Source organism: Nannobrachium achirus (assembly GCF_963921795.1).
Source record: "Nannobrachium achirus genome assembly, chromosome: 1".
Taxonomy (NCBI): Eukaryota; Metazoa; Chordata; class Actinopteri; order Myctophiformes; family Myctophidae; genus Nannobrachium; species Nannobrachium achirus.
The window spans coordinates 37,454,605-37,477,477 of NC_137810.1; the positions used below are offsets into that span (position 1 = coordinate 37,454,605).

Below are 22,873 nucleotides of genomic sequence, written 5' to 3' on the forward strand. Positions count from 1 at the left end.
AACACGAGAATCGTTGTATTTAATTTGAAGGAAACATGGTTTATATACAAATGTTGCCGTGGTGACTGTGATATTGTCCCAGTGTATGGTTTAATCGTCTTTATCTTGTCATGTACCAATAATTGTAGTGTAGCCTACAGATCTACTCTCACTGGCACCTGTAAACTACGTTTCCCATAAGCCACCAGTATCATGTGGGCGAAGGAAGCTGTAACCGAGGAAGATACGCTAAACTGGTACTTCATAAAACCTTAATTTTATTGCATGGAAATATAGACTTTTCGGCCTTGAGAATTAATGCCACTATGAGAACTCTATTGGATATCTGAAATGCGTTTATGACTTGGGTGAAATCGCACTGTCAAGCTGGAATCATTTAAAATAAGGTAAGATTCGTATTAGCTAATGTTGCTAACTTATCCCTTGTTACTAGCGTATTATATATAATATACACCAAGTGCTATAGCTAACTTATGTTTGCTAATGTCGTTTAGCCTAACAATATTTATGCTTGTTAAAATGTATTCGTTTTTAGACTGAGTAGCGTTGTCTGGGCGACATTGAAGTTAGTTAGTTTTTTCTTTTCTTTTTTTCCCATCACATTGCAATTTGTGCAGCTGTCAAATTCTTGTCGAAACATCAGCTTATACATGATCACTTGATTAAAAAAATATATATATCCTTATTTGTTTCAAGTTGGTCAATAGTGAGACTTTTACCCTGTCAATCCAAAGTCTGTGCATGTATGATCATAAATAGTCCCTTTGGAAAAGTCAGAATCTGTCAGTCCAGACTTTATTTACTTGGTCGCATGACTAAAATGAAGTATTTACAAGTGGTGAAAAAAGTACTCTGATTTTTTATAATTTTTGTAAAATTATCAGTACTGCAATGAATGTAGAAGTAAGTAAAAGTCCGGAATTAAAAATGTAGGCCTACTTGAGTATGAAATTGTTGCATCAAAATGTACTTAAAGTGCAAAAAGTAAAAGTGCAAAATGTTTGAAAAGCCTAGGTATAAAATAGGTGGTTTTCAGAAAATGTAGTGAAGTAAAAGTACATTATTTAGATCCGAGATGGAGTGGAGTAGAAGTAAAAGTATTTGAAATGGTAAATACTCCAGTAAAGTACAAATACCTCAAAATTGTACTTAAGTAAATCTACTTAGTTACTTTACATCACTGAGTATTTATTATATTTATTTTCTCAGAAAAATGATCTGAGAATTTACATGGCAGCAGTCATTTATTTAATAAATATCTATGATTTTCATTTGTGTGAGTTAATCACGCAGGATTGAAATTAACATTTCTTCAAAACATTGCTTATATAGGCTACTCTACTGGCTACGGTCGCATGTTATTATAATGGTCTAATGGTGCTGCACTGCTGATACACATCTGAACAAACTCTGTGTAATCTGATGTTTCAGCTTTCCTGCTCTTGAGATATCCGTCAAGACACATTTCGTCGTAGGACCGTGTCGCTGAAACTAGCCGATCTATAAACTCACAATATTTCGAGCTTGTATAGTTGTCACTCAGATGTGCTTTTTCGGCGGTTGACAAAGTCGTGGGATAGAGCATACATTAGGGTGCAAGACAGGGAAGCTAGACCCATATAAGGATGTTAAAAGTTAGAGGCTCAAGGAATTTGCCCTTATTCCCCAGGCTTTGCTTCAAGTAGCCTACACTATACACACTATAATATAGTATACTGCATGGGTTACTTACACTGCAAGCTTTGAGCTTGTAGATCAGCTATTTTCACACTGTTTGTGTATTATGTAATATTTGCAAAATTGGTATTAAATAAAATATATGCTGTATTCACTTATACTGTAGTATTACAGTATATGTTCTTTTTTTTATTTTTTTAGTGATAAAACAATGTTGCACAGTCATTAAGCAAATCATCTGGGGTCCCCCAGTTTGGGAACCTCTGGTTATATACTGTATTGGACAGCTTTAGAATTACAGTGCATGCTTTCTTAGTAAGAAAGAAGCAAGGCAGATCAGACCTTGGTTCCAAAAAGATAGATTTCCTGTCTAGTTTTTGCTTTTTCAAATTATTGATGGTTGTTTGTGATGTAATATTTATATTGTTTATTCTCTTCTCTTAATTAACAGCTGGCATGGATGACAAGGCCAATGGATCAGTTGACACTAAAAGGTATACGGTGTATGGAATTAACAATATAGACCAGGGGTCTTCAACGTTTTCAGGCCAAGGACCCCTTAGTTGAGAGAGAGATGAAGCAGGGAGCCCCACAAACTTGCCATAGATTAGATATAGTTTCATTGTTTGACAGCACAATCATTAGTGTATTTTGGATTCATGTAAATTTGTGTTTTCAGATATTTAACCACTTGAACTGTCAATACTTCTCCCCTCTACACCAAACCTCTTTGCAGAAAATAGCCGATCTACAAGCTCACAACGCCTCGCAGTGCGAGGCGTTGTGAGCTTGTAGATCTGCTATTTTTGGCTAAAGTTCTCAGAATCTGGTTAAGAATCTGGCTAAAAAGGAGATTTTCTTTTCTTCCTTTCTACACAAAGATTTGGAGGACCCCCTGTAGTAACTCTGAGGACCCCCTAGGGGTCCCAGACCCCCTTTTGAAGACCCTTGATATAGACTGTAGTCTGCACTGGCTGATTGAAATGTGGCGCTTTTTTGTTTTTTTAAGAGTAACTTAGCGTAACAGTTCCATGCAATGTGCTGCGACCCCACAGCCCTGTTGAGAATGGTCAGCTGCCGGACCCTGCTAACTGGGGAGTAGCAGACGTCGTCAATTACTTCAAAGCAACAGGGTTCGAAGAGCAAGCCACTGCTTTCCAGGATCAGGTACCTTCTTCCTCTACGTTTTATCCTTGTATAATTACAAAAGAACTATGCACTAACCACACACAGGTCAGTCAAATGTTAAAGCGGCACTATGTAACTTCCCTTTCCAATCTGTATGGTAAAATATATTAATATAATATAACTTACAATTGGGGTGGTTGTATTTGGTCTCCCTATTCGTCTATTTAGACTGTCGAAGGTCACATCTCACCTAGACCTGACACGAATCTGACACGAATTCTGACCTGAAGGTCAAGGTTCAATTTATCCTCAGTGTTAAAAATATCAGGTCTTGCGCAGGAAACAGGGTCAAACCCATCGTGGAAGAGGACAGTTACATAGTGCAGTTTTAAGCGTGATTTATATTTTGTTGTACGATGGTGTCCCGCGGCAAAAAAATTGGCCAGTTGACAAGTTCACAATGTGTCGCAGTGCAACGCGTCGTGAACTTGAAGATCGTCTATTTTTAGCCGCGGGGCGCCCGCCGCACCACTGAGTATGAGTTTTGGGCATCTCTCACTGCATCCGTCAGGAAATCGATGGGAAGTCCCTGCTCCTGATGACGCGCAACGACGTCCTGACGGGATTGTCGATAAAGTTGGGCCCTGCACTGAAGATCTACGAGTACCACGTGAAGCCACTGCAGACTCAGCACTTGAAGAGCAATGCCTCATAGCGCTCAGGGGCATCACAAGGGGGGGGGGGGGGGGGGGGAGTGGGACTGAGTTACTAGGGCCCATGTTGGAGGGGCCTTAATTATTTTATACTTTAGCTATTGAAAAATAGCAGATATACTGTACAAGCTCACAGCGCAGCACCGAGTGCCGCGCTGCGAGCTGGTAGATCTGCTATTTTAGAAAAGTCGTGAAAATGTGTGCGACTATATTTATTTTTTAAATGAACATTTGTAACTCAAATTTTGCTTCTGGGGGTCCCTGGAGCTAAATATTTTGAGATGGGGGGGTCCTTGGCCAAATACATATAATTTTGGGGGTCCTTCACATGAAAAAGTTTGAGTACCACTGACATAGACACATAGGTTTTTCAAAAAAACCTTTGAAGGATTTGAAATATTCAAAGACATTTTCATGATTTTTCAAAAATAGATCTACAAGCTCGCAGCTCGGCACTCGGTGCCACGCTGTGAGCTTGTATATCTGCTATTTTAAATGGGTTAAACCCCCTCCCCCTATGAAGAACATAAATGGGGGGCCCGCAGTGAATCCTTGTACCCAGGGCCCAGAGTTTGGTGCGACACCCCTGCACAAACCCCCTCAGTGACAATCAACATGTCAGGAGAAAGCTTTCACAAAGTCCTCCGGGCCACAGTGGCACCTTCGCAGAAAGACAAGAACGTTTTGTTTTTTGGAATGCTGTAATGTTATTTTATAAATGTTGAGAGACGTGTTGCACTCAGCTGTTTACCCCTTCAGCCATTCTTATTTCTGCTGCTTAAAGGTTCTGTTTTATGTTTCTTTTATTTTGTTATATTGTTGTTGTTATTTAATATGAGGGGAATTGGGGCGAGGATATTATATTGATGTGATTTTGTGTGTGCGTGTGCTTGTGTGTGTGTGCGCGTGCGTGCGTGCGTGTGCAAATTGAATTGACCAATGTTGGTTAAAAAAAGTATTTGTACATAAGATCATAGCTGAAAATTGTGTATGTTCCATCGTATGTGAAAACTTTGATACGTGCGGAAAATAACCTGATGCGTCCCACTTTGATCTGCGGTCACTTTTTATGCTATAAAATGCACAGAGTCCACAAATTGTTCATAGCATGCAACAATGAAGAGTTGTGTTCTCCTATAGTGGACACACAAAGCAGACCGATCCTTTTGAATGCCCTGTTTTCCTGCACACCTACTGTATCTGGGTAGAGGTAATTGAAATGGAGATATTTATGTGTAAAGACAAGTTTCTTATTCTTTTGTTCTTACCCTGTGGTGCTTTCAGCATTGTCTTCAAGACAGTGTGTATTGAAGTGTATGTGTGACCAATGTCTATGTCCAACATAACACTGGAGTTTGACTATCTGAACCAGAGATTTGCAATAAATGGTGCTCTTTTCTCACCAAAGAACATTCATGGTTAATGGGTTCATTCTTTTTTTTTTTATATATGTTTTTAGGCTTTTATGCCTTTATTGATAGGACAGTAGACTGCCAGGAAATGGGGAGAGAGATGGGGAGTAACACGCAGTCAAGTTGGTCGTGATCGGGACTCGAACCAGCAACACGCTTTCAGGCTACACTGAGCCTATGTGGTAAGCGCCTGGACCGGTAGGCCAGCGGGCGCCCCCCCCAGGTAATGGGTTAATATGATAATCCAGTCAGTTACATGGTCAGTGGCTTGGATCGTCATTAAATCATTATCGTTTGAGTCAGTGCTGTTTGAAACATTAATGGAGATTGTTTTACTCTTCACGGTCCTACGTTCATTCAGAAAGAAAACCCCACACAAACACTCAGTTGCCTCTTTTATTGAATTACTGGTTATGCTATTTTACATCGTGATAGAGCTCTAAATTGTACCACTGTATTCTAGGTCCTAGAACAGGGGTCTTCAACAGGGGGTTCTCAGAGTTACTGCAGGGGGGCTGCCAAATATTTGTGTGATAGGATCTTTTTTTTTTTAAACATTAACCACTTGAACGCTCGCATCTCTATTCTGAGGGGAACATTAGCTAAAAAGGTTATGACTTGCACACATGATTTGACGTCTATTTGAGGGTTTAAGTGGTTAAATGTCTGAAAATACACATTTAAAAACATTAATTTACACAACACTGACAACAGTGCTGTCAAACATGTCTATGAAGCTATTTATGAAAACTATGAAAAAGTTTAATCGGGAACAATCTTATACAATATGAACCCCTGTTCTAGAACGTATAACCTGTGGGTGTGTTTCAGTCTTTTCTAAGGCTCTTCACAGCTTGGCTCGTGTCCTGCGTACCGTGCCTGCGATGTTCCCCGAGGGGTTATCCAGTGGCAGGAGAACCTTGGAAGACAGAAGGGAAATCCAATGACTCGCCGCAGAACAATGACACAGTATGTATTTTACTGTTCTCTGAATAGGGCCATCTCTGACCTCCCCCCTCTCTCTGGTCATAGATCTACAGTACAGTGGACGGGGAGGTCACAGATGGGGCTGCTTTTTGAAAGGCTTCAGAATCAGACCCATTTACCATTTTTTAAAACCACATTAAACCTTGCATCCCTATTATAGGCAAAGGCTCAATTTATAGTCCATCCTACGCCGGTTTTGTGCATCAAAGTATAAATTAGGCTTATAGCGGTTAATCTTCTTTCACAGTGTTATTCTGTCTCTACTTGGAACCTGAGAACAACACTTGACACCCAATGAGGCCTGTAACTGATTGGTGCCATGACTGAACACCTGAGAAAGGCTACTTGGTAGGGCTGTCACGATTATGACATTTTACATGACGATTAATTGTCACTCAAATACGTTGAGCTTGTAGGTTTGCTAATTCCACTATTTTTGATCATGGAAACAATTATGACAAAATAATTGCTATTTTGCCAAATAACTGCGATTAGACGATTATGTAATAATTGTGACAGGCCTAGTACTTGGAGCTGATTTATACTTCGTCACACTTTATCATGAGACAAATTATAAACTGGTGTGACAAAATGTATAAATAAGTGTTGCGGTCCAGTTGAGGTTGCAGCAAATTATAATTTTGCCTATAATAATGATGGAATAATTGTTATAAATGGACTTACTTCATCCTTGTTTGTGAGACCCATTTTGGTCATGTCTATGGTGAAGTAATGCTTGTTAGGCATGACAATCTCTATTTCCTCCACCTGAAAGAGAACACAAAATGAATAGGTTGAATATCTAGATGTACCGTTTGCTAGAATTTAACAAAGGTTTTGGCTGGGTAATAAAGATAAAGTGCTCAAACAACGCCTCCTCCATACTGATGTCCAATACAATCGTGCTCATAGGAATGGAATTGTGTGTGTATAGTCAATACAGTCCTGCAGAGATTATTACCAAAGGCCATGCTTTGGCAATGATGGATTATGCTAGAGGAACCAAAGGTTAAAGAAAAGTTTTTGGCCAAAAATAGGGACACGACACCAGGTTGAAAGAGTTTAAGACTCAAGCACTGAAATAACACATGTAACCTGCCAACGCTGGTGAATGCTAACCTGCCGACGCTGGTGAATGCTAACCCTAACCAGACTACTGGGACCTCGAAACAACGGGACCCCGGAATATCAAGATTTCATCACACTCTGGCTTCACTGTGATGTCACACTAACAGAATCCCTTTTATGCCCATATATGGAGTTCCCTGATGTCATCAATATTAAGGCCATATCAAACAGGACTTCATATGGGAATGAAGTCCTATGATGAGCCCTGGTACCCATATATGGAGATCCATGAACTGTATATGGAGATATGCTGTGAGCCCAAACATGCTTACTCAGTTATTCGTTATGTGAAAGTCCTATGACGTCTATGACATCTGACATCATACCCTTTTATGCCCATACATATTGGAGATCCCTGTCTGTAGAACCAGCCACACAGATATGGGCTGTCTTCGTGTATCTCCATGTATGCCCATATATGGAGATCCCTGTCTGTAGAACCAGCCACAGAGATATGGGCTGTCTTCTATCCTATAGTTCAGATGTGGGCACCACTGCACATGTATACTTGTAGGCACTCAAATTGATTCTATGATTTCCAGTCTAATGTTACAGTATATATACAGTTTGTCCAGATAATTTACCACGCTTTCTGACAAACTTTTCTTAGAATAAGATTCAGTGTTCATGTTTATCTCTCAGAGTTAACGATTAAATGGATACTGTATAATGGGCTTGTTTCTATTGCGTTCTTCTTGTTCTGCTGTGGAGTCAGCCGTACCTCAGGGATCCTATCCAGCACCATGACCTGCGTGGCGTAGAGGGTCTTCTGCACGGAGGGGGAATACTCTCCAAGGTCGTATGGCCCAGCAAACTTCTCAATGATTGTATCCTTGACACATTTCCTAGAACCAGGATGGAACTGGGTGGAGTTATTGCAGTATTAATTGATATACAGCATAGCTCATCTTGATCATTAATTAATTATTATTAAGATGACATATTTGCTCCCTTAATGAAGATCACAATCTCAGCCCATTCCAACCTGATTTGAAATGATGGCTTGACACAACACAATCACCAACATGGATGAACATTGAGATAAATAATGATGAACATTTTATCTGCTATCCATTCACAGGTCATTAACTGCGTTGTTACCATGCAGCGTCAAAGTCGACGTTCTGAACCTTGTTGTAGCGCCACCTGGCGTAGACGGACGTGCAGAAACACCTGTCCTTGGCCTCCTGCAGGGTGGTGAAGCGGTCTCGGAGGAATCCCTCGAACCCAGACTGGGTCGTCTTCAGCACCGTCATGTCCTTCACCCCGCTGTGAACCACCGGCTCACCTACAGCAGGAGATTTGACAGGTTGCTTTTGAAATGGACCCTGACACGGACTCACAGAGTGCTCATTGGCAGGTGAGCCAGTAGGGTACAAGAGAGCAGTGGCAAGCAGTGGAAGGATCAACCGAATTGGGATTAAAAGGGGTAAAAAATAGTTGGCTATGGGTTTTCAGTACAGATTTCATACCTATTGATGATACATTTTCACAAATGTCTGCTAGGATGAAAGGGTGAATTTGGTGGTCACAGTAAAGATCAAGGTCTCTTTCTTATACATGTCAATATAGTGACTACACCTAAATAAAATATATCACCTTTCATTAAATTCATTCAGAGTCTTCACTATATAGACATGGATGTTGGCGGAAACATACAACTGTGATGCAGTATTCCTACTTTAGATGGTGTTGAGTATTTACTGTGTGTGTTGTTTTCTCTGCACCTTTGAGATTCTGTTCAACATCACAGAAGCGCCATGCTTCTGGGCTGTATATGAACGCATGTGCATGCTCTACCCCATTCTGTGAAGAGACAGAGAGGCTTTGAATGAATGGCAATTCTTTCAGTTATCATAGGACTCATGAATGGCAAATTAGGACATTATATTTGTTTAACATTTCAAATATTTGAAATACTAATGGTATACAGTACCAGAGGGTTTAACAGTCTGAATGTAAGTATGCGTCCCTTACAGCAACATGCAGTATGGAGTCAAAGCCAGTCTATGACGTCATATTGATGACATCAGTGTACTCCATAGATTTTGGTGACAAATCCGGTGATCCAAAAGACTTCCCATGTTTCATGTGTAACACGCCTATTGCGATAATTTTTACACCCACCGTAAGTATGCGTCCCTTACAGCAACATGCAGTATGGAGTCAAAGCCAGTCTATGACGTCATATTGATGACATCAGTGTACTCCATAGATTTTGGTGACAAATCCGGTGATCCAAAAGACTTCCCATGTTTCATGTGTAACACGCCTATTGCGATAATTTTTACACCCACCCTTTGGTTGTAGTCCCAAATAAATGAGAGCCCAGGCAAAATATTGGGATAGAAAAATAAAAAAAATCCAAGAGGATCTTCAAGGAAAAGAGCAGAATGTCCAAAATGTACTGGGAAATCATCAACGCGTGCTTGAATGGCATACATTACGTCAGGCTTTACATGGAGTGCTAAAAAGGCTTATTGGTGTCTTATACTGTAGGTGTCTCTGAGTTCTATACAATACCTTCTCCAGCCTCCTCCAAGGAGCCTGCTCCATGGAAACCTTGGCCTTCAGCACATGGTTAAAAGACGTCAGGAAATGGTGACAGATGTCCAGAGAAAACTGCTCAATGGTCTTCACCTGAATACATTATATGTACAAAACAAAGAGCAATGTGAGCTGACAGTGGTTCTCAAAGTGGAGTCCAGGGCCAGGGGTTCTTGGGTGAGTGCCAGTTTAAACACTTTAACCCTATATATTCTGTATATATCTACAAGCTTTCAACGCACCGCATTGCGACACGCAGAAAATGTCAAAATCTGCTTTTTGTTGAAACGTTAGGAATATTTTTGAAACATTTTAACAAGTTAACAACACAAATCTTGTATGAGGTCCCTGACAGTGACACAAACATATTTTCAGATGGGGGGTATGTGGCCAATATTGATTGGCTCACAACGCGTCACGCTGCGACGTGTTGTGAGCTTGGAGGTTGGCTATTTTCATGGTCTGGAGAGGGCACTTTTTAAAGACGGGTAAAAGGGCAGGGGCTCAAGCCCCCTTTGATGTCTATGTGTGCACGTGCCTGATCCTTACGTTTTCTTCATCTGTCATTGCAGATGGACACCTACCCCCTTGATTTTGGCCAGGGCGTGGACAGTGTTCTTGATGGTGTCTGTGGGGATGATGTCTGAGTTGTCTCCATCCAGGTAATCCTTAAGGGTTTTCAGTGTGAGCTCCACATTAGCTTTCAGTTCCACAATTGATTGGTGGGGTCCCTCTCTTCTGATGAACAGCACCTTGACTAGATTCTTGCCATAGCCCGTCTTCACAAACTCCACATTCTGTCCATACGCAACACAAATTATGTTGATTACTAATACATTATCATATTGATTACAGTATATTATATACTATATTACATTATAAGACTGGGCAATATATAGAAAATATATCGATATCGAGGTATCAACATGCGAGGTATACATATCGACGAAGACGGCTTGAAATGAGGTATTGGTGTATGTGTCAAATTAATTAACAGACACTATATGCATGCACGTAGCACATGATGCAAAAAAAGCAGTCCATCTGTAACCAGGTGTGGTTATTTCAATAAAACCATTGTTGGAAAATGGAAATAAGGCATTTAATTTCTTTATGCTATGTGTACTGTGGATGCATGGATAGGCTATTCATTATCTGGGTTAAGCAGGCAGTGGACCTAAAGCAGAAAAACATTAAACACGATATAATGCAATTGTTTTTACTAATATCGTGAGTAATATCAATATCGAGGTATTCAACAACAACATTATTGAATATCGAAGGTTTTCCTAATATCGCCCAGCCTTATTACATTATATATATAAGTCGTAAATGTACAATGTTTAGACATTGGGTTATGCTTGCATGTTATTGCTAGATCTCTCCTAAAGGATTGTTAACTGAAAGCTCAACTGACCAGTAATGATGCGATTTTTAGTTATTCAGGAAGAATAATACATCAGAAAATATCTATCTGAAGTGAAAATATTTTTGGGATAAAAATAAATAATTAATGAAATTGTGCATTAGGATTTACTGATAGATAGTTTACTATTTAGAAATGGGTTTTGACTGCTATGACTCCATGGTCATTGACCCTTACAGGTGCCCAAAATCCAAGGCCTTAGCATTAAATCCAAATTAACTGAGGGTATGATGGAGCAAAGGACAAAGAGATAGAATAATAATTAATTTGTGTTTTTGCTGAGGGGTGAAGGTACGTAGTGTTTTAATGATGGACATGACAATGTAATAAAAAGAGAAATATGAGTGTATATATACATCTCTCTCTCTCTCCAAATAATTATCCAACATTTTTTTACGCCCTAGAGTTGAATGCCAATAAGAAAATCTATGTACCTTTGTAGCCATGGTGTCTTGATCTGCCTGTCTTTTGGTTCCAGAAGTTGTGTAGTTCTTGTTAGTTATCCAACACAACACAATCCTCACAGAGAGATGCTTTTGCCCCTGGATTTTGTGGACAGGGCGGTCCTACCTTTGCATTGTGTACACAGTTCTTTAGGCCTCATCCAGAGGGTCGTGAACCAAAAGATACAGAGACATTGGAACATAGCGGCACGTTGGGTGGGTCATTGCTTCCTGCTGAAGATAAGGTCTGAGTCCAACACAAAACCTGTGGAGAACAACTTTGATTGATTGAGTGAATATTTTATTGACAGTTTTAAAAGGTACAGACAGGACATTAAAAAAGCCAAAGGCTTGTTGATTCGAACATCTAGACAAACCAGTATAAGGAACACTGCTTGAGGTCATTTGTCAGTCTGGATCATCAACCACTAGCAGTAAAACAAACAAAATTGCACGATAACCTAGTCAACATCTAAAAGTTACAGCTGTCACATAATACTAACCTTAACTAACCTTTTATATAATTGTAACAGTGGTCCCAAAGTCCATGGAATCTACCAGAGAGCCTAGCTAAACATTTTTCGTGTGTTGCCACTTTGCCCATAGAGTCTGACAGTTCTTTTACGTTCTGTCTGCTTTGGCTTTTCCAGTGGCAGAGATTATCTTTAATAATAATATTGTGTCCCATTTATAGTAATAATTAAATTCAAAAGGAAATTTAGAGTCAGTAAATTCACACCATTTTGGCGCAGTCCTTGCACAGGCGGCCCGGTTCGATTCTGAGTTCTGACACGTGAGATCCTTTGCTGCTTGTCCTTCCCCATTTCTCTCTCTTACCATTTCGTGTCTCTTTACACTATATCTCTGTAAAATAATCTGAAGGCTTGAAAATGCCCCCCACCCAAAACAAAACACTAAAGCCAGTAGCAACCAGGTATCGAACCCAAGTGGCCACTCTACCTCCTGAGCCATTGCCACCTCATTTACATAGATAATGAAGGGGATGAGCCAGCAGGGTCCCAAGGGCACTGTGAATGGTCTGTTGTTTGGCTAGATCACTGTTTCCCAAACAGTGGGTCAGGACCCAGGTGTGGGTCAGAGAAACAATTTTTTATCGGTAGCGAGTAAATATCCCCTTTTTTGTTTCCTACATTTAAGAAATCATTTATACACACACACACACACACACACACACACACACACACACACACACTGCCTACAGGTCCAGTAAGTATCAAAACCCCTAGTTGCTAATAGGGGTGCTTCCCTGTCATGTGACAACTCATGACTTCCTGTTCTGCATCGCCAGTCAGATGTGACTTATTCACTTTCATAAGTTGTTCTATCTTGACACACAACGTGAAAGAGAGATTTTAAATTCCTTTTATTGTTCTCTACAACTCAAAATGACCACACGGTTTGGTTCATGGTTGCATATTGTTATTGTGATTTCATGTTTCACTGCAGGTAGAGCAGACATTTCCTGTAGGAATGAAGCTGGGGAGCCTGTGGATTGGTGAGTTGATTGTGTTTATTTGACGGGCTACTTGTTATTGAATTTTATTCTCTTCCTTCTAAAGATTTAATTAAGATTTTGTGAGCTCTTCACTCATTTTATGTAAGGCTAAGACCTACTGTGAATTGTGTTATAATGCTGATTGCTAGACTAATAGCTAATTTGATGTCCTTACATACAGGGATACAGTATTGTAACCATCTGTACATCTTATTTGCACTTTTAAACTGGCGTCCATATTTTGGGCATTTTATAGGCTAAATTGCCTTTATTGCGGCCGTAGGTCACAGTTAACTATGAAAACCGGCACATCTTGTCCATAGAGTCATAGAGCTGACCTCTACATCTGATTCCCAGATGATGCCCTGTTAGGGCAACTACACTAATATAATCGCTTTTATGCCCATAAAAGGGGACAAGGACTGAGAGACAGATACTGACACTGACACGCACGGACGCATGTCTGGGGTCTCACAGACATGCAGGGTTCTCCATATATGGGCATAAAAGGGATTGTATGTATGATGTCAGACGTCATACGTCATAGGACTTTCACATAACAAGTAACTGAGTAAGCATGTCTGGGGTCTCACAGCACACGGTTGGTTATCTACAGACTCCAACTTTTGCACACGGATAGCTCAGATTTTTGCCTATGTTCTTAGCTGCTTCCCCTGCCGTTACTGTACTTGGATAATGTACATTTGTATGAAACAACATTTCTTTGTAGAACCGCTGATCCAACCAATATTCCCATATCTCCATATACATGGATCTCCATATATTGTTATCAGGTATCTCCATATATGGGTAACTGGTCCGATATATATTAATGATGAATTCCGTCCTGTGCGACCTCACCCTTTTCGCCCTTAGGCATCTTTTTTCCCTTTCAAAAAGAGGTTGCATTCAAATCATACTCTCTAACTGTGTAACAGGTTTATTATATACAAGGTGCCCAAGTACAAGATTGGAGAGGTTGGCAGTGGAGTTGACTACATGTACCTGGACCCCTCAGTGGGAAGCTGGCAGATGAGTAACTTTATGGTCAACAGCAGCCAGGGGGCCATGGGGAGCACACTTAACCAGCTTTACAAAGGGCACGCCTACAAGGTGGGATCATTTGACTTATTATTCTTTGATTAGTTTCAAGTCATTTTTGCTTCATTAGAGGGTTACGTTTAGGGTTTGTGCAACGGAGAGGTATGGCCATAGCTGAGTGGTTAGCGAGCGTGCCTGGGAAACCAGAGGCCCTGGTTGTCCCAGGTTCGATGCCAGGCCAGCAATGTGTCGATGTGTGTCCCTGAGCAAGACTCTTAACTGCTCCCTTAGCACCGTAGAATGGCTGCTCACTGCTCCTAGTAGTTATAGGATAGGTAAATGCAGAGGACAAGTTTCATGTAGCCTATGTGCAAATATACATTGACAAAAAAACACACTAAGGACTGGGGGCTATTCTATCACAGGAAGAAACAGGATTGACATTAACGCCAACCCCTTGTCATGAGTGAAAGTCAATCCTGTGGTGTCGTCGACCATGGCGCGTAGAGGCTTACTTATATTGTTGAGGTAGAATCATGCTGGGGAGCTTGTGAAAAAACAAAATGCTTTTTTGTAACGCCCATAAAGTTAATGACCCTTTTAACAAAAATATGAGCAGTTCCAGTCTTAGACTTGTGGAAACAAAATGTAATGGTCCATACATAAACTTGGCACAGTCAAGTCATACTGTACATAAATCATTGTGGGTTCGTTACCGACCATTAAAACCCACCTGCGACTGCAGAGATGGGCAGTATTTGAAATATATGTATTTGAAATACGCATTTGAAATCCTTTTTTGTATTTTGAAATACGTATTTCAAATACTTTTTTGTATTTCAAAATACAAAAAAAGTATTTCATTTTTTTTGGGAAAATGTAACTGGTAACGATCCTACTAAATTGCAAAAGTAACTTGTTAAGTTACTCCGTTACCACCAAACCTAACGGCGTTAGTTATAAAGGCGTTTCACCCAAAACTGCCTAAGACAAAAAAAATTATTCAAATAAATGTACCCCCATTGATTCCGGATGGGGACCCAAATGCATTTGGGTCCCCATCCGTAATCAATAGGGTGTGCTCAGTGTGCAGATGGGGACCCAAATGCAGGTGGGTCCCCATCCGGAATCAATGGGGTGTGCTCAGTGTGCGGATGGGGACCCAAATGCAGTTGGGTCCCCATCCGGAATCAATGGGGTGTGCTCAGTGTGCGGATGGGGACCCAAATGCAGTTGGGTCCCCATCCGGAATCAATGGGGTGTGCTCATTGTGCGGATGGGGACCCAAATGCATTTGGGTCCCCAACCGTAATCAATGGGGTGTGCTCATTATGTGCAAGCGTTTATTTATTTATTATTCTATATACTGTTTGTCGCTCAGCACCTGCCCAAACACTCTCTTTTCATGTAATTGATGTTCCTCCTTTCAAAATATGGATGTAAATGGACTGTTGATAGACTGCACACATATCCATTCTTATATTCATTGTTGACAGCTCAGAGGTTCAAAGTTTCTTTATAGAAACCTTATAGTCAGTACGGGAACATAGCTATGAACCCTCAGCCCCACATGTATGTTCCCTGAGCCCAATGTTCCCTCATAACTAACTCTAACGCAGAATGCCATGATTAACCAATCAGAATCAAACATTCAACTCTATGCAGGGCCACGTATGTGAACACAATAGGCCTAGCAGGAAAGGAATTGTGACTCGAATAGAGTTGTTTTTATTCCACAGTAATGAGTTGTACTGTATTTCCAAAGAAACGAATCCAGAAAGAAAAGAAGAAGGAAAATATATATTATGCTACGATGTTATTTTCTACGTGTACAACTAATATTTTCTCAGTCCAATAGCTCAGTCTACACCCTCTACAACGATGGACCTCCAGACATGAAATACATCAAAGGATATGGACACACTAAAGGTACCTTAGCCAAGACTCCATTATACATTTTAAACCATATATATTGAATAGAATTTATGCTGACAGAGGATTAATCTAGAGTAGAAATGTAATCTTACCAACAAAAACTATGACAATCTGTGGAATGCCATCACTGAAAAATGTTCACTATTGAACATATAAATGCCATCACTGCTAAATGTTCACTATTTCTGCCAGGCTGCATAACCTTTGTATCTGTGTAACCCTGTTTTGGGTCCAGACCTAAAGCTCCTGAGAAATGTTTTTTATCAGTGGGTGGAGGGTAGATTTCTTGACATACTGTATAGGTCATTTTTGTGACCCACAACACTTGTGTGCTTAATGAGTGGCGTCATGGGGGAGGACCCAGTGCAAAGTCTGATACATTGTTTATTCTGGACCACTGACTAACCTGATACAATATTTTTTAAAAGGTTAAGAAATTCAGCTTTAATTTTTGATCATGTGTGAGAGAGAAAGGGCATGGCAGCAAATAGCTTCGGGTCAGATTCGAACCCAGGCAAGTTGCGATAAAGACTATTTAGTCTTATTTATGTTGTAGGTGGTCTTACCTGCAATGCATGCAGGTGCATGTGAGTGTTTGTTGCCTAGTACGTGCCCTGTTCCCAGGGGTGTAAAGTAACTAAGTACATTTACTCAAGTACTGTACTCAAGTAATTGTTTTTACTTTATTGGAGTACTTCCAGTTTTCAGTATTTACTTCTACTCCACAGGCAAATATACTTTTACTCCACTACAATTATTTGAAAACTCGAGTTACTACTGTAGATTTTGATTATTATTACAAAACATACATTAAGCACTCTATACTGTATATATTTCGGCCATTTAAAAATCTGCTATTTTCAAAAGGGTTTTATACAATTTATTTGAAAACCTGTGAAATGGGACATTCTGCATAATGAGTATTGGTACTTTTACATTTTGAATTCCTGACTTTTACTACCTGTGTGCACCATTTCTACATTGCTACATTGTTTGCTCATCGATACTTTTACTCAAGTAAAAAATGTGAATACATTTTCCACCACTGCCTGTTCCACATCCCGTACGTATGCTGGAGGTGTCATAGTTGTTTGTCATCCCGTAGGGGTGCTGCTCTTTGACCACGTCCAAGGCTTCTGGCTGTCTCACAGTGTACCTCATTTCCCCTCCTTCCCTGAGAGAGGCTACCTTTACCCCTCCTCTGGCAAAGTCAACGGCCAGACGGCTCTGTGCGTGACCTACAAATATGCACAGTTCTCCATAATAGGTGAGAGAGAGAGAGAGAAAAGACATGAAGCAACTGCAGGCCGCACTGCCATTCTGTACACATCCTTGCCCTGTCTAACTTACTTATGTTTTACTATATTTGTTATTAACACGTTTAGGCCTACAGTGGCTCTTGGGTGCCAAATGCACACAAAATGTGGAAAGACTCCAGGCTAATTTATACCATGCCCCATAAACATTGTGACAATTATCTCTCGAGAAACATTACTTGAGGATCCCTTTATTTAAAATAGTCCTTACCCGTTCAAAGATATGAGCTCCGAAATGATGTGCAGTGTGTGGGTTATGGGGTGTGCACTGTGCACACAGTATATGAGGGATGGAAAGTAACTTTCTGGTGCTTGCATGATAATATGTAGGAGCATCAATGTAAGAAATACCCGTTTCGTTTAAAGGCTACAGAGATACTGTGTACCCCCCCCCCCCCCCACCCGCCTACACACACACACACACACACACACACACACACACACACACACACACACACACACACACACACACACACACACACACAGCTGGTTAAACATGTTGCTCCATGCTAGATGCAGAATAGATATGCCTCATGCTAGATGCAGAATAGATAGTAGATACACCATAAAAATGCTAATATACAGCATATGATTTGTGAAAGTGACAAACGGGCTTCACAGTTATGTCAGGTGTGTTCATATGCTAATGGTGATGCGATTTCAGATCAATTGCTCCAGCCACTGAGGAGAAACACTGTGACAGACACTCACTCAGACAGACAGACAGACAGACAGACAGACAGACATTCGCAAAATTATCAAACATATAATTTTCCAAATGTCTGTCTGTCTGAGTGTCTGTCTGTCTGTCTGTCTGAGTGAGTGTCTGTCACAGCGTTTCTCCTCAGTGGCTGGAGCAATTGATCTGAAATCGCATCACCATTAGCATATGAACACATCTAACATAACTGTGAAGCCCGTTTGTCACTTTCACAAATCATATGCTGTATATTAGCATTTTTATGGTGTATCTATATCTATTCTGCATCTAGCTTGAGGCATATCTATTCTGCATCTAGCATGAGGCAACATGTTTAACCAGCTCTGTGTGTGTGTGTGTGTGTGTGTGTGTGTGTGTGTGTGTGTGTGTGTGTGTGTGTGTGTGTGTGTGTGTGTGTGTGTGTGTGTGTGTGTGTGTGTGTGTGGGCGGGCGGGCGGGCGGGCGGGGGGGTCTGTTGTCTGGCCCTGTTACAGATTTTGTCCAAAAATCATGCAGATCGGTACACAGTATCTCTGTAGCCATTAAACGAAACGGGTATTTCTTACATTGATGCTCCTACATATTATCATGCAAGCACCAGTTAAAGTTACTTTCCATCCCTCATATACTGTGTGCACAGTGCACATCCCATAACCCACACACTGCACATCATTTCAGAGCTCATATCTTTGAACGGGTAAGGACTAGTAGTATAGATGTTACGAGTGCATCCTGTACACGCCCTCCACGTATTTGTCCACCAGAGGCTGCTGAAGTCTAATCCTTTTTTATTTAGTTTTATTCCTGACAATGAAAATCTTCTTCAAGTGCTTTCTGCCCTTATAACTCACAGGACGTTTTTTGCAAGCTTATTTGTCAGTGGAGTTTAACCCATGAATGTAAAGGAAAAACTAAAAGTGACTGTACACCAACATTGTTCGTGTGAAGCAGTTTCGTATTGTAAATTAATATTACGCAATAAACCGGTTGACCAATAAAATGACTGTTCTCTCCTACTGTATCTCTCTGTCTTATGCTGTGTAAAACTGTACCTACAGCCCAGCAGTTGGTGTATTTCAACCCACGTGTGTATAATTGCTCTGTGCCTGCTTCATTCCTGAGTGACTTGACACCACTGGCCCAGTTATGCAAGGGCTCCAAACCACCACTGTCCTTCAGTAAAAGAGTTGAACATCTTCTCTCTGCCCAAGGAGAGAAGTTTGTCAGTTTTGCCAAATCGGAACATTTTGTTGATGGTAAGTGATTTCTTGGGGAAAGTCAGTTTTGTTTTGTTTTTAATTGTAGGCTTTGTAGCCATTCAGCTGATGTTTTTTTCAGAAATGTGCTTGAATTAAAATTTGAAATTAAATTCATGGTTATTCAGTAAAGTTGGAGAACTGACATTGGTAAAGTATTCTTCCACAATGTTTTCTTCATGTCGCATTTGTGAAATAAGCATCTTTTTAGAACTCAGTTTGAAAATCCTCTTTTTTTTTCTACTTAAGTGTGAGACATCATGTATCTTTGCAACCAACACAACTGAATTGTGCTTTCCTTGTGAGTTACCATGAGTTGCGCAAAATAACTTTTATTAACGTCATTAACTTTTATTCAGTAAAACCCCTGTTGGAGGACAGGTTAATTGCTCAATGGAAGTAAGTAATGAAAACACATGTTCAGTTTTGTCATCTAATCATACTTCATCAGTGAACTGCATTGTCAAAATACATTTTGTGTTCCCCCTCTCAGACATCTATGCGGGTTGGGTTGCCCAAGCCCTGGGTTCAGATTTGCTGGTGGAGACATGGCAGACGCAGCACCACGAACTGCCCTCCAACTGCACTCTTCCCAAACACGTCATGAACGTGAGGAGGGTGCGGCTCCCTGGGCCGGTTCTGTTCCACTCCCATTACGACCACTCCAAGTGGTGCGTGTCCCGGGCTTATGAGGACCAGTGGGCCTGCCTGGGGGACCTGAACAGGGAGAGGGCTCAGGCTTGGCAGGGTGGGGGACTGGTGTGCTCCCATCACCCCTTGATATACAAGGCCTTCCGACAGGTGGTGGACTGGTACATAGCCTGTTAGATTTGATGGACAAAGAGACCGACAGAGAAAGAGTTACTGAGAGTGAGTCACTCTCACATACTGTAAGAGACAGGGAGCTGAGGATAGAGAGGGGAAACGCATACAGCTTTGGGTTGGCTTGACTTCATAGTCTGATTTTTGAAATCCCATACTGTATATTAACACTCAAAATGTTCGATTGTTGGCCACTTTTCCAGTGTTTTTCACAAACTACCAACAAAGTGGGAATACTTACTAAAAGGTATAAGGTATTGTCATTTGCAATTTAAAATACAGATGTAAATTCAATCAAACGTGCACATTTGTAAATTTAACTTTTTGTGGGCAAAAGTTTGCAAAAAGACATTGAAGCAAAACATTTTGACTCAAAACTAATTATGAGGGTTGGGACTATTACTACATTAGCCTATATATTGAAACTATATACTAGAGTAGACATGAATGAAAAAAAGAGTGAGTCAACTATACCAATTCAATTGAAAACATTTGCAAGAAGTTGCTTACTGAACATCCACACTTACAACTTAACATTTCCATCCATCAACTCTCTGTGTAACAGCCAGGGTCCTCACATTTCTGGCTCATGTCACGTGGCTTGTCGTTTTTTCCTGTATCGAAAGTGTTCTGTAACAAACCGTTTTTATAACCATATTTTATTTCCTATGTTCAGGGGTTATCTGTATCTGTTGCGTATGAGTAGCCACGCTTGTGTAGCTGCTTCATATAGTATCTGTGAAATGTAAAATGTCAATCTCTGATTATTTTAATGACACTTGCTTTGTTATTGCTGATTGCTGTTTTTGATAACAAAAAAATTAATATGTACAGTATAATGCCATCCTTTATTATTCATTTGGGGATTGACAGAATTCCTCAGGAATTTACTCAGGTCCAGCATAATTTTTAATTCAACCAGTGCTTGACTAGTCCTCAGGGGCTGTGAAACTTCCTGTCTCTCTACTCTCTCCTGCCTATATTTAGAATCCTTAATATACACATCTGCTGTACTATATAAACCACACACCATTTAAGGCAAGACAGAAAAACACTCCTCAGTCCTCATACTTTGCTGGTGCAACCAACATCAACACGTTTGTGTTCTATCTGGAGCAAAATGGAACAGCTTTTCCTCTCCAACAACAACTCAATTCTCCTCACTTCACCAACCTCACCCTCCAGCCAAGTGGAATTTGCCCCAAGCCCAGCAAATCTGACTGCAGCCGTTCTCTTAAGCTTATGCTGTGCCCTGGGTATTCCTGGCAATGTGGCTGTGCTGATGCTTCTACTGCGCAAACTGGAGCAGAACAACTATACTCATCTCTTGATGCTGAACTTGGTTATCTGTGACGTGCTTTGTCTGATCACCCTGCCCATGTGGATTGTCGACACGCTGAGACAATGGGACCTAAGCTACGAGCTTTGCAAGGTCATCATGTTCCTGGACTTTAGCGGCCTCTTTAGCAACATTTTCACGATGACACTGATGAGCATCCATCGCTTCGTGAAAGTACTTCATCGTCACAGCTGGTCAAAAATAGGTAAAAAGGGTGAGTGGGCTCTGCTGTTGGGACTGTGGGCAGGGTCTTGCCTCATGACCTGGCCATCAGTTGCCTCCTATGGTAGAATGAAAGATGGGCGCTTTGTCTGCAGCCGACCACCACAGATGGAAGGGCATGCCCTGGTTGCCACTCTGCTTGAGCTGTTTCTAGCTTTCCTCGTGCCTTTCTCTGTCATGACAACTTTCTACACCTGTCTTTACCGGAAGGTGAGAGCGACAGCTCTGTCCAGCAACAAGCGAACAAGCCAGCTGATCTCAAGAATCGTCATCACCTTCGTCGTTCTCTGGGTTCCGCACCAGATTGTCGGCATAGTGGGATTAGTGGGAGCTTTACTACGCACATCCCAACCTGGCGTGACGTATAAAATCGAAGATTTTGTAGAAAAGGCCAAATTGGTTCATGTTTTTCCCGTGTTCAGTGCGGTCATTGACCCATTCCTCTATGCCTTTTCTTTCCGGAAGATTTGGCCAAGGAACAGAGAGAATGAAGATGTTGTTCTGCGGGCTACCAATGTGTGACTTTTTGATACAATAATTGTTATTAGTGATTGTTAGAAATTGAAAAGTCAAAAGTATTATTGACAGCAATTTATTTCAATAATTGTCTATATGTTACCATTCATTGTGCAGAAAAGAAAGATTTATTACACTCAGGTGTAATTGTGTGATATGACACGATATTAAGTCAGGCAGATTTTACGTTACTAAGCAATTTATGTTTCAATAGACCTGACATGATTGCTGCCTTGCATTGCTGTATACAATATGATGTATCTATTATTGTAGAGATATACATAATACTACTACTAATACATACACACATAAATATATAAATACATACAATTTATATAGCGCTTTTCTAAGTACTCAAAGTCACTTTACAAAACGGCCAAAAATAATCTTTATTTTGAAAAACTATTTAACCCATTAAAACCGTGAAAACGTCTCTCATTTTAGATTTTTGCGTTGAGCTTGTAGGCTATAACTGCTATTTTGGAACATTTTTGAAAAACCTTGAAAGTGTGAGAACTACTGATTTAGAAGGCATTTGTATAATCTTTATATTGTGTCGTCATGTTCTGAATTTAAAGTCCTGTATAACATTGTGATGGACCATTTTACATTAAGTGTGATGGTTTGTGTCACAGACACCTGCACAGCCATTGTACTGCACATGGCAAGAAAGGCTTTTGTTTATGCTACTGTTGTACAGAACATAAACACAGGCACAGGCATAAGCTTAAACAACCTTTCTATTTTCC

At 40.6% G+C, this 22,873-nt stretch overlaps 4 protein-coding genes across 4 annotated transcripts; 3 read left to right on the plus strand and 1 right to left on the minus strand.

The window, feature by feature from the left end:
• The first annotated feature begins 199 nt into the window (after positions 1-199).
• On the plus strand, positions 200-3,525 carry samd13 (sterile alpha motif domain containing 13). Its single transcript, XM_080725580.1, has 4 exons — positions 200-386; positions 2,129-2,171; positions 2,733-2,844; positions 3,377-3,525. The coding sequence occupies exons 2-4, from the start codon at positions 2,134-2,136 to the stop codon at positions 3,518-3,520; spliced, it is 294 nt and encodes a 97-aa protein (XP_080581706.1). The 5' UTR covers positions 200-386; positions 2,129-2,133; the 3' UTR covers positions 3,521-3,525.
• Positions 3,526-5,312: 1,787 nt separating this feature from the next.
• uox (urate oxidase) lies at positions 5,313-11,608 on the minus strand. The gene is made up of 8 exons (XM_080731367.1): positions 11,453-11,608; positions 10,177-10,389; positions 9,569-9,685; positions 8,773-8,851; positions 8,147-8,333; positions 7,767-7,890; positions 6,602-6,685; positions 5,313-5,849 (listed from the first exon to the last, which is right to left on the minus strand). The coding sequence occupies exons 1-8, from the start codon at positions 11,462-11,464 to the stop codon at positions 5,778-5,780; spliced, it is 888 nt and encodes a 295-aa protein (XP_080587493.1). The 5' UTR covers positions 11,465-11,608; the 3' UTR covers positions 5,313-5,777.
• Positions 11,609-12,952: 1,344 nt separating this feature from the next.
• dnase2b (deoxyribonuclease II beta) lies at positions 12,953-20,974 on the plus strand. The gene is made up of 6 exons (XM_080731473.1): positions 12,953-12,977; positions 13,916-14,090; positions 15,869-15,947; positions 17,059-17,220; positions 19,028-19,225; positions 19,719-20,974. The coding sequence occupies exons 2-6, from the start codon at positions 13,977-13,979 to the stop codon at positions 20,051-20,053; spliced, it is 888 nt and encodes a 295-aa protein (XP_080587599.1). The 5' UTR covers positions 12,953-12,977; positions 13,916-13,976; the 3' UTR covers positions 20,054-20,974.
• A 193-nt stretch (positions 20,975-21,167) lies between these two features.
• On the plus strand, positions 21,168-22,130 carry LOC308287435 (neuropeptides B/W receptor type 1-like; the record flags this gene model as incomplete). The annotated part of the gene is made up of 1 exon (XM_080728608.1): positions 21,168-22,130. The coding sequence occupies one exon, from the start codon at positions 21,168-21,170 to the stop codon at positions 22,128-22,130; it is 963 nt and encodes a 320-aa protein (XP_080584734.1).
• Positions 22,131-22,873: the final 743 nt, after the last annotated feature.